The sequence below is a fragment of the Zea mays genome, chromosome 6 (genome assembly GCF_902167145.1).
Source record: "Zea mays cultivar B73 chromosome 6, Zm-B73-REFERENCE-NAM-5.0, whole genome shotgun sequence".
Lineage (NCBI taxonomy): Eukaryota > Viridiplantae > Streptophyta > Magnoliopsida > Poales > Poaceae > Zea > Zea mays.
The window spans coordinates 172,931,991-172,943,818 of record NC_050101.1 but is presented as its reverse complement, the minus strand read 5'-3'; the positions used below and the strand labels follow the sequence as shown (position 1 = coordinate 172,943,818).

At 45.5% G+C, this 11,828-nt stretch overlaps 2 protein-coding genes across 2 annotated transcripts; one reads left to right on the top strand and one right to left on the bottom strand.

Moving 5' to 3' along the window:
• Positions 1–761: 761 nt before the first annotated feature.
• LOC100191976 (uncharacterized) lies at positions 762–1,665 on the top strand. The gene has a single exon (NM_001137400.2). It carries the CDS (start codon positions 796–798, stop codon positions 1,456–1,458), a length of 663 nt encoding a protein of 220 aa, NP_001130872.2. The 5' UTR covers positions 762–795; the 3' UTR covers positions 1,459–1,665.
• Positions 1,666–3,541: 1,876 nt separating this feature from the next.
• On the bottom strand, positions 3,542–6,693 carry LOC541796 (voltage-dependent anion channel protein 2). Its single transcript, NM_001111479.1, is given in 6 exon segments — positions 3,542–4,007; positions 4,234–4,442; positions 4,530–4,619; positions 4,696–4,806; positions 6,364–6,431; positions 6,556–6,693. Coding segments are annotated over 6 exon segments (831 nt in total). The 5' UTR covers positions 6,608–6,693; the 3' UTR covers positions 3,542–3,706.
• Positions 6,694–11,828: the final 5,135 nt, after the last annotated feature.

The window sequence follows — 11,828 nt, the reverse complement described above, 5'->3', positions numbered from 1 at the left end:
AACACTCAATTGATATTGTATATCGATATCCAAATCTACTGTCGACACAGATGGTCATTCAATCTCTAAATTAAATATGGATTAGTCGTTGCACTTGCAGCCTTTCTGGGTAGGGATGTTCCTAAGCCTTTCTGGGTAGAGATGTTCCTAAAACGTTTGAATTATGTGACAAATCTAATATTTTAACCTAGATATGCATAGAATTTTGTGCTAAATTTTAGTTATGTTATTGGAAATATTATGAAGGGCAAAAATAATTTTTTTGTGTGCATCCGAATTGAGGGCACCGAAAAAGGATGAAAAACATTTGAATCTGAATTTGTATCTGTATTCAAATTTTATATGAATCATTTAAAAAGATATAGAATAATTTGAGGTTTACTTTTTATAAATATTATTACTCTCAATGTAAAAAACAAGAACATAAATTTATATAGCAAATTCTATGTGCTATTTGTTCACCATTGAAGAAAAAAAACAAAAAAAAACATCTGAATAAGTATCCATTCCGGGCTCACCGATTCAGCACGTGATGCGTTTGCGGGTTGCGCGGACGTGGGGCGGGTTATTAGCCGCCTCTGTCATCCCCGATTATTGTGTGCTAGTGGTGATTATATTATATTATTATAGACAGTTCTGGATCGATATACGCCGCCGGGCAGTTAGCTAGCCGCCGGGGCAAAGAACAGGTGAACACGCCACACTCCTAGTCCTAGTATATATATACCTAGTATGTAGTACCAAATTAACATCGTCAGAGACACGCGTCCAAACATACAGCTAGATAGCCTCTGCATGCCTACGTACAGCATGGCCAAGGCCGAGCTGCTCCTCGCCCTCGTGGCTTCGCTCGTCGTGCTGCCATTCTCCTCCCTCGCCGTGTACCAGGACTTCTGCATCGCCGACCTATCCGCCGCCGCCACGCCGGGCGGCTACCCGTGCAAGCCCCCGAAGGACGTGACCGCCGACGACTTCCACTATGGCGGCCTCGCCACCCCCGGCACGGCGCTGAAACCCTTCAAGATCTCCCTGGGCTCGGCCGTCGTCACCACGTTCCCCGGCCTGAACGGGCTGGGCATCTCTGCCGCGCGGATGGTGATGGTCCCGGGCGGCGTCGCGCCGCTGCACTCCCACCCGGGAGGCACCGAGCTCATCTTCGTCATCGAGGGCAGCGTCGTCTGCGGCTTCATCAGCGCCACGCTCAACAGGGTGTACACCAAGACGCTGTACGCCGGCGACCTGATGGTGCTCCCGCAGGGCCAGCTCCACTTCCAGTACAGCCACGGCAACACCACGGCGGTGACGCTGTCCTCGTTCAGCAGCGACAACCCCGGCCTGCAGATCCTCGACTTCGCGCTCTTCGCCAACGACCTGCCCACGGAGGTCGTGAACAAGGTGACCAACCTGGACGAACTGCAGATCGTCAAGCTCAAGGCGCTGTTCGGAGGGAGGGGCTAGACGCATATGTACTCCGTATATAGGAACAGTCAACGGTGTTGATCATTGAATTGTGTGTATTATTCTATACTTGTGATGGATGTTTGTCTTGTCATTCTATAAAATAAATTGTAACGCGCGCAGCAGGCGTGAGAGCGAATGTAGCTGCCACATTTGATGTACTAATATTTACATCTCCATTGTTGATAATAATACATTATTGGCCCTAGTTTGTCAACCCTATTTTTAAAGAAATTTAGATAAATTGTTGAGAATCGCTTGTAAAAATGAAGTTGTCGAACTAGTCATTAAAGTTAATGGATTTCTTTGAGAAGAACCATTCCAACTTCTTCAGCGTAACTCTGCCCGTCAAATCACCTAGGCAAAGACTGACATCTAAGAGAATGATAAATTAGACAAGCAAACTAAATCTATTTCTAATTTAACATCTAGCTAGTTTTAAAACCTATGTAAAAAATAATCGATCTAGACTCTGACGACACCACCAACGACTAGTACAAGTAAATTGTTGCTTTTGTCATTACATAGCAAATTTTTATCCTCATAGAAACAATTACAAATTGTTAATTATCTTAATGGCTTTGTCTAATGAGTAGTAACCGAAAGTTATAGGTTATGTCTAAAAATCACAATGCAATAACTGTTTAACTGTCGTCTGAAAGTGAAAGGAAATATAAATTCAGACACCTGAGTTTTAGCAAGTCCTGTATATTTTTTACGACGAAATAAAAAGGAAAAAAGAACTGATTCGATGTCTCCATTAACTAGTAGCCCCAAAGCTGCATCTAACGTCAGATGCTCAAGACACTGCACATGCGTCATCAAAACGGGAGATGGGAAGTAAGAATTGGGCGTGTTTTGGGGAACAAGTACCTCTACCTGTTCCGTTCCAGTCACTCAAGAAGAAGGCGCCCGCGTATACACGACATCGCGGCGATAGAGTAGAAAGGCGTGAACGCGGTCGCCAACTTCGACGTGAGATCCTAACGTCACATGGCTGAAAGTGGCTGAAACCAAGTTCACATATTTGTAACGTAATGGGTAACTGATAACGTTAAATCATGTTTGTTTTAGTTCAACCGTAATTATATACCACACTAAAATTTGATACCAACATATTCAAATTTGTTACCGCCAGTAATCGAGCGTAAACAATTATCATTTGTGTTACATTTCTTGAACCAAACGGCACCCAAGTGCAGCTCCGGCAGCCTTCAACCCGGAGGCGGCGCTCGTGATGCAGGCAGCTCCACCGCCAGGCGGAGACGACCCAGATGCTCCCGCGAGGCAAGTTCCTACTGGACCATAGTAGCTGCGGCGGCGGCAAGGAGGCCCCTATGTCCATGGCGTCTCCCGGTGCGGGCGGCATGAGGAAGAGAGGCTCCTCCACTCCACCGCGCTCAGCCTCCTGCTCAAGTCGTCAATGTTCAGGCAGCTGGTCGAGAAGAACTCCGACGTCGAGGAGGGCGTCAGGGACGCCGCCGCCGCTGCTGCTCATCCAGGCCCAGGAGACGCCTACGACTACGAACACCACGACTTCTCCAGGGAGAGGCGCCTCCGGAGAGATCGCCGCGTGCTACGACGATGGCGAGGGGGCTGGAATGGGTTTGGGAATGTCTTCTCTGCAATAGTTGCTGGTCATGTAATGTACATTTCAAAATCTCCAACTGTTAGTTTCCCTTTCACACCCTCGGCTCCACCTGATCATGTAATGTCCATGGAAAATCCCGGCTGCGTTTTCTGCTTCTTTCAGATCGCAGCCAGCTGCATGTTCTGTTTGTTCGGTGCCTTATCTGACAAATCAGACTGGACCGGCTCTTTCAAAAGGAAAAAAAGGCAGCACAGAATTTTCAGAAAGAGCTTGCGAACGGCATAAAGATTGTTCAACCAATCCATGTAGCTAGAGCTTCAGGAACACGTGCATGAGACAATTGCGATTTGTATGAATATAAAGATGCGATCGATCAAATAGTTAAAATCTGGGTAATGGTGAACCATACCGAAGTTTCTCCAAATTTAAGGGGTGAGCCAAACAACACCCAATATTAGACAGCGAAAAGAATCAGAAGCACGACGTAAATTGTAACATAAACCTCTCAGGTAGTTTAGGATATGGTAACAGACAACGAATTGAGTTTATGGGATGGGCACCAAAGTTGACAAGTTTAGTCCAAGCTTGTTTACTGGACTTCAGCTGCTGATAAAAATAAAAATAAACCTAACATCCCAAAAGCAGAAGCTGGTGACCTCAGGGCTTGAGGACCAGGGAGAGCCCAACCTTAGAGCTCTTCTCGATGGCCTTGGTGTCCACCTCCGTGGAGATGGTGACCAGTGACTTGGGCCTCCACTCGTGTTGGATCAGTGCACTTGCCATGCCGTAGTTGTTGAAGCGTGCCTTCACAGTGGTCAGAGGGTCCAGGGCATGCTGCGTCCCAAAGGTGATGGTGTTCCCGTTGGTCGAGAAGCTGTGGCTCAGTTCTCCTCCGACGGCTGTGGTTGGACTCACCGAGTGGTAGTAGGAAGCGGCAATGTTGTCTCCTTTGTTGTTCCTGAAATGCAAAATCAGCTTAGTTCATAACCAGAATTATTTATGCTGGTCGCACATTTGTCTGTCACAACGTGTGCTACTAAGAACTTAAGAAGATACATCACGCACAGTTTTTCTACTTCATAATTTCCCTAGAGATGGCATTGGTGCTAAGGGCAAATGTGATCCCTAGGACACTAATAACAGTTACAAACAGAAACTGTTAAGCATTGTGACAGACTACTTACAAAGTCGCTGCAGCAACAAAGTCAGGCGTCGTGTAGCTCAGTCCAGCATTGTATTTGGTTAAGTCCCCAGAAGAAGTATCAAATGCAGCATCAGCGCCAACAGCAATAGCTTTAGTTCCGAATACACCAGAAAGGTTAACAACAGGGTTTGCATTTAGGCCAACACTTGCAGCAACACCAGCATGGTGGTGCAAATACTGGAGTTCAGCCTAAAACCACAAAAGAGAAAAGAGATTTAATTGGAGTGTGAATCCAGTACAGAAGTTGCTTGACCTAGAAATGAAAGGAATATATACCTTTGCAGATTTCTGGTACGGGAAAGGAACACATAAAATTGCCTTCAAGCCTGGTGTGCCCAGCTCATGAACTGTGATTGTAGTTATCACCTGGTGAAAAACAAAACTATGGTTTATTTTACAAGAAAACAGTGCAATTGTTACGGGAACAGATAATTCCACTTACATTTGATTCTGAAGTTGCTTTCACATCCACAGTCACATTGTTGTGCTTCAGCTGGCTCTGGATTTCATTAAAGATAGCTTCATCTTTCCTCGTGCTTGCAGCAGTAATGGCCTAACACAGCATAAGCTATCATAACTAACACCGCTTTGCAGGGAAAAATATCAGATTGTACATATATCACTATCCAAAAGAATTACATTAACAAAGAAACATCACAACAAAGACAAAGACAAAGACAAAGACCTATATGAATTAGGACAGACTTGCAACATGACAATTGACAACTGACATGCACAACTACCTGAAACACCCGCAAATGTATATAACATAAAAATAATTAACAGTTACCTGGCATCAAGCATACCAGAATGCTAGTAAGGTGGCATACTGACATATATAAGAAACTGGGGAGCGGTCATGAAACTGAGTAGCTGGTCTATAACTCACTAAAAGACATAGTAGTTAGCAATCCACAATTTGTTCAAGTTCCCTAATAAACAGCAGTAAGCAAATCAAACAAGTCAATGGCCAATGGACATGTCACAGCTCAAGTTCACTGATAAACAGCAGTAAGTAAATCAAATGAGTCAATGGCCAGTGGACATGTCACAGCTCAAGTTCCCTGATAAACAGCAGTAAGTAAATCTAATGGGTCAATGGCCAGTGGACATTTCAAAGCTCAAGTTCCCTAATACACAGCAGTAAGTAAATCAGGCAAGTCAAGAGCCAAAGGACATGTCACAGCTCAAGTAAATTTCCACCCACACAGGGCATAAGCCAAGATATATAAGCTAATTTGAGGATTGTCCAGCCAAATTTTTAAGCGCACATGCATCCTAACCACATCACAGTACATTGTTCTAAAAGTTGCACTTTATGTTACCAGTCTTGTTATAAAAGTCGTACTCTACGTTACTAGTCTTGTTCTGAAAGTTGTACTCTATGATACCAGTCTTGTTCTAAAAGTTGTACTTTATGTTACCACTACCACATATGTACTCTACATGCACAACATACCCACTGAGTCATGACGAAATCCAGAACGAATTACCTGAAGCAGCAGAATAAAATCTGAGTAAAGCAAGCACTGGTATGCAGTAGTAGCTTTCAAGCTGCCAGTGCCATACCCATTTCATCACTAGGACACATACTAAACCACTGGTAGACATTGGACTCGCATGGGCTAAATCTACAGGGAAGGATCCGCCAAGAATAACAGTGGCAAACACCCTAAATATTAGCCATCCAAAGATTCAAAGTGACAAGTAGCCCTCGCATTCTCCACATCCAAATCTCAGGTTACTCAAGCCAATCCGCTCTAAATCCAAGCTAGAACCACCACAGACAATGTAATACATCGCCCGCCTGCCCTGCCAGATCACGCCTAATACTTGGACAAAGATGCACGTAGAAACAAGACGAAAAATATATATAACTGCAGCATCAATATCAAACGCAGCACAGCTAAAGTCTGCCGCAAGTTCCCAACTACACGCACAAGCAAATCTTGCCTTGACAACTAAAAAATCGAGCCACCGGCAAAGTCCTTAGCCATCTAAACTCCACCGCCACTAAAAAAAGCCTACCTATGCATCATGTCAAATCAAGGCCAAGAGTAACAAGGCGACATCACAAAAACAAATACCGGAGAGTCGAGTGGAAACTCACAGCTCCGTTGGCGGCGTAGGTGGTGAGCGTGAACTTCTGGTCCGTGTGGTAGTCCTTATATAGGAGATCTGCGGACCCACGAGGAAAAGCACCGCGACAACAGCCAACAATATTAGCAACCCACGAGCTGAAACAAGCGCAAATGACAGAAGCTAAAGCCCCAAATCCAAGAGAGGACGCGGCAGCTCGAACCTCTGGCCTTCTTCCCGATCTCGGAGTAGAGCCCGGGACCCGCGGCGGCCATGGCTAGCGGAGAAGGATGAGGCTGAGACGGCGCCGGCGGCGAGTAGGTGGGGGATTTGGGCTAGGGGCGGCGAAACGGGGTTGAAGAGGACTGAGCTGTGAGCTGACAGAGGCCCGCCGCTATTTATTAGAGGGAGGAGCCTGGTGCTGACGTTTTTTTGACGTTTTCTTGAAGAGAAAGAAGCAGCGAGAAATGCTCTATCTTCCACCGGGCAGGCTCCCGTATTTCTTGTCTTGGGCAAAAAGATGGTGCTCTCGTCTTTCTTTCCTTGGGTTCTGTTTTTTCACAGGTTGCCCCATGTTTATCGGATTCTAGCTTAAAGGCATGTTTGGAAGCATAGTTTCTAGTAATCTGGATCTATCTCTATCTCCAGTTCTGGAAACTGGTTCATAAAAAAATTAGATATTTGTTTTTGAAATCTAGTTTTTTAGAAAACGGTTTCTACTTTTTTCGATAAACAAAAATAAGTCTACTCTTACTCTATTTTAAAAGTAATTGAATCAATTAATTCTTTAATTTTTCTTTGCTGCAGTGTTAAATATAGATTGAAGTCATATTTTTAATTCAATATTTTTTAGTAATAGTTAAACGTTGAAGTCAGGTAGAACCGATATCAAGGAAATCGTATGCATAGGGCTAGGAGTAGTGGTAATCACCGTAATTTGTAACAAACCAACTAAGGACAACACCAGGCAAAAAAAAGTAGTTTTAGCTAGGAAAGACTAGTTTCTTGGTTTCTTAGAAATTAAGATTCCAATTTCTAAAAGCTAAAGCATAAAGTGGCATGTTTGAAAGCAGACTAGTTTCTATAAACCAAATTCTTAAAGTTCAGGTAATTCTAAATAGGCCCTAAATCCCGTTTGGATTTTTTTAGTAGTATACACAACTGCTAAAGTTGTTTAGATACTAGTAGTCCGAGTAAGATAGAATATTTGAATATCAATTACATAGACTAAATATTAGTTAATTATAAAATTAATTATATAAGTCATAGCTAATCATGAGATAAAATCAATAACCTATTGATCCATGATTAACATATATATACTATAGCATCATATGAATGAATCTTGGATTGATTGGGTTTAGTACATCCTTCTCACGAATTAGCCATGCCTTATATAATTAATTTAATAATTAAATCACATTTACTCCTTTTAATTGGTATCTAGACATAAGGTGTGGGACGTGTCGTCCCACGAAATTTAGAATTAGGATCCAAACAACTCCTAATATAGTCCAAATAAAGCAACTCAAAATGGCAACATATCTTACCCTTATGACTCGTGGACCATTCAGTGTATATTCAACAGTAGATGCAACTTTTAGGCCCTGTTCAATCAATTTTACCTTATATGGATTGAATGAGATTGAAAAACAACACCAAATCATTTCCAATCCACATGGATTAAGATAAAAACGAACATGCCCTTGTGTGGGAGGGCGAAAATGAAAAGTTGCACTAGAGCTATTGTGAGAGGAGGAAAATAAAAAGTTACAACTTGTCGGCGTTTTGACCCTGGGGGGTCTCTGGACCGACGAGTAAATTTGTCGATGCGTGTCCCAGCCCAGATGGGTTGGCGCGAGATGGAACACAAGGGGGAAAACGCGGCTCGTGTTATCCTGCGCCAGGGGGATGAGCTCGTAGTAGGGGTTACAAGCGCTCGCGAGGGGGAGAGAGTGAGCCTGTTCGTCAGCCCGTTCTCCCGTGCGACCCCCCCCCCCCCCCCGCATGAAGGCCCTGGACCTCCCTTTTATAGATACAAGGAGAGGGTCCAGGTGTACAATGGGGGTGTAGCTAGGCGCTAAAGTGTCCGGCAGGGAAGTGCCTGAGCCCTGTGTACATGCCAACGTGGCTGTCGGAGAGGTGCTAGAGCCCTGCGTAGGCGATAACGTGGCCGTCGGAGAAGTGCCTGAGCCTGTAGAAGCACAGCTGTCGGTGCTGCTGGGATCTTGCTGACGTCTCATTGCTTCCGTAGGGGGCTGAGAACCACCATTGTCATGGACGCACGCGGGGAGCCATCATTACTTGTTACCGGGGCAAGCCAGATGGGACGTCGGTCTTGTTCCCCCGTAGCCTGAGCTAGCTAGGGGTAGGGTAATGATGTATCCCCCGCGGCGCGGTCGGTCCGAGCCCATGGTTGGGCGAGGCGGAGACTTCTCCTGAGGCCGAGGTCGGGGTCGAGCGAGGACGCGATTCCTCCCGAGGCCGAGGTTGAGGCCGAGTCCTGGGGTCGGGCGAGGCGGAGACCACCTTCCGAGGCCGAGGTTGAAGCCGAGCCCTGGGGTCGGGCGAGGCGGAGATCACCTTCCGAGGCCGAGGTTGAGGCCGAGCCATGGGGTCGGGCGAGGCGGAGCTTCCTGTTGCGCCTGAGGCCGAACTTGCTGTTGTTAGCCTTGCCCGGGTGGCTGGCGCAGCAGTCGGAGCGGGGTGAGTGGCGTTGTTGAAAGTCGCCTAGAGGGGGGGTGAATAGGGCGAAACTGAAATTTATAAATATAAACACAACTACAAGCCGAGTTAGCGTTAGAAATAAAAACGAGTCCGCGAGAGAGGGTGCAAAACAAATCGCAAGCGAATAACGAAGTGAGACACACGGATTTGTTTTACCGAGGTTCGGTTCTCTCAAACCTACTCCCCGTTGAGGAGGCCACAAAGGCCGGGTCTCTTTCAACCCTTACCCTCTCTCAAACGGTCCCTCGGACCGAGTGAGCTTCTCTTCTCAAATCACTTGGGAATCAAACTTCCCGCAAGGGCCACCACACAATTGGTGCCTCTTGCCTCAATTACAAGTGAGAGTTTGATCACAAGAAAGAATGCCAAAGAAAAAGAAGCGATCCAAGCGCAAGAGCTCAAATGAACACTACAAATCACTCTCTCTAGTCACTAAGGCTTTGTATGGAGTTGGGAGAGGATTTGATCTCTTTTGGTGTGCTTTGCAATGAATGCTAGCTCTTGTATAGTGGTTGGAAGCTAGAAAACTTGGATTCAATGAATGGTGGGGTGGTTGGGGTATTTATAGCCCCAACCACCAAATGTGGCCGTTGGGAGGCTGTCTGCTCGATGGTGCACCGGACAGTCCGGTGCACACCGGACATGTCCGGTGCCCCCGCCACGTCATCAATGCCGTTGGATTCTGACCGTGGGAGCTTCTGACTTCTGGACCCGCCTGGATGTCCGGTGCACACCGGACATCTCCTGTTCATTGTCCGGTGCGCCAGCATGGGCACGCCTGCCTTCTGCGCGCGTAGAGCGCGCATTAAATGCGCCGCAGGTAGCCGTTGGTGCCGAAGTAGCCGTTGCTCCGTGGTTCACCGGACAGTCCGGTGCACACCGGACATGTCCGGTGAATTATAGAAGAGCGGCTGCGATGCGTTCCCGGGGCTGGCGAGTTCCGAAGGCCGCGCTTCCTTGGAGCACCGGACACTGTCCGGTGTACACCGGACAGTCCGGTGAATTATAGCGTGCTGGCCTGCAAAATTCCCGAAGGTGACGAGTTCGAGTTGGAGTCCTCTGGTGCACCGGACACTGTCCGGTGGTGCACCGGACAGTCCGATGCCCCCAGACCAGAGGTGCCTTCGGTTGCCTCTTTGCTCCTTTGTTGAATCCAAAACTTGATCTTTTTATTGGCTGAGTGTGAACCTTTTGCACTGTATAATCTATACACTTGGGCAAACTAGTTAGTCCAAATATTTGTGTTGGACAATTCAACCACCAAAATTTATATAGGAACTAGGTGTAAGCCTAATTCCCTTTCAATCTCCCCCCTTTTTGGTGATTGATGCCAACACAAACCAAAGCAAAATATAGAAGTGCATAATTGAACTAGTTTGCATAATGTAAGTGTAAAGGTTGCTTGGAATTGAGCCAATATAACTACTTACAAGATATGCATGGATTGTTTCTTACTTATAACATTTTGGACCACGCTTGCACCACATGTTTTGTTTTTGCAAACAATTTTGTAAATCTTTTTCAAAGTTTCTTTGCAAATAGTCAAAGGTAAATGAATAAGATTTTGCAAAGTATTTCAAGATTTGAAATTTTTCTCCCCTTGTTTCAAATGCTTTTCCTTTGACTAAACAAAACTCCCCCTAAATGAGATCCTCCTCTTAGTGTTCAAGAGGGTTTTGATATATCATTTTTCAAATATTACTTTCTCCCCCTTTTGAACACAATAGGATACCAATTGATAAATACTTCTTGGAAAACACTAAGTTTTTGAAATTGGTGGTGGTGCGGTCCTTTTGCTTTGGGGTCATAATTTCTCCCCCTTTGGCATGAATCGCCAAAAACGGAATCATTAGAGCCCTCGAAGTGCTTTTCTTCCCCTTTGGTCATAAACAAGTGAGTTAAGAATATACCAAAGACGAAGTCCTTTTGCTTTGGGCTGACTCTCTCCCCCAAAGACGAAGTCTTTTTGCTTTGAATTCTCCCTCTAGAGATGGAGAGAAGCTTGGAGCGACGGCGAAGAATGAGTTACGGAGTGGAAGCCTTTGTCGTTGCCGAAGACTCCAATTCCCTTTCAATACACCTATGACTTGGTTTGAAATAGACTTGAAAACACATTAGTCATAGCATATAAAAGAGATATGACCAAAAGTATATAAATGAGCTATGTGTGCAATCTAGCAAAAGAAGTTGCGAGAATCAAGAATATTGAGCTCATGCCTAAGTTTGGTAAAAGTTTGTTCATCAAGAGGCTTGGTAAAGATATCGGCTAATTGATCTTTAGTGTTAATGTAAGAAATCTCGATATCCCCCTTTTGTTGGTGATCCCTAAGAAAATGATACCGAATGGCTATGTGTTTAGTGCGGCTATGCTCGACAGGATTGTCGGCCATCTTGATTGCACTCTCATTATCACATAGCAAAGGGACTTTGGTTAATTTGTAACTGTAGTCCCGCAGGGTTTGCCTCATCCAAAGCAATTGCGCGCAACAATGGCCTGCGGCAATGTACTCGGCTTCGGCGGTGGAAAGAGCGACCGAATTTTGCTTCTTTGAAGCCCAAGACACCAAGGATCTCCCCAAGAACTGGCAAGTCCCCGATGTGCTCTTCCTATTGATCTTACACCCCGCCCAATCGGCATCCGAATATCCAATTAAATCAAATGTGGACCCCCGAGGGTACCAAAGCCCAAACTTAGGAGTATAAGCCAAATATCTCAAGATTCGTTTTACGGCCGTAAGGTGGGATTCCTTAGGGTCGGATTGGAATCTT

Excerpts from the sequence above, each read along its gene's own strand:
- LOC100191976 (NM_001137400.2), top strand. The coding sequence starts at position 796 with ATGCCTACGTACAGCATGGCCAAGGCCGAGCTGCTCCTCGCCCTCGTG.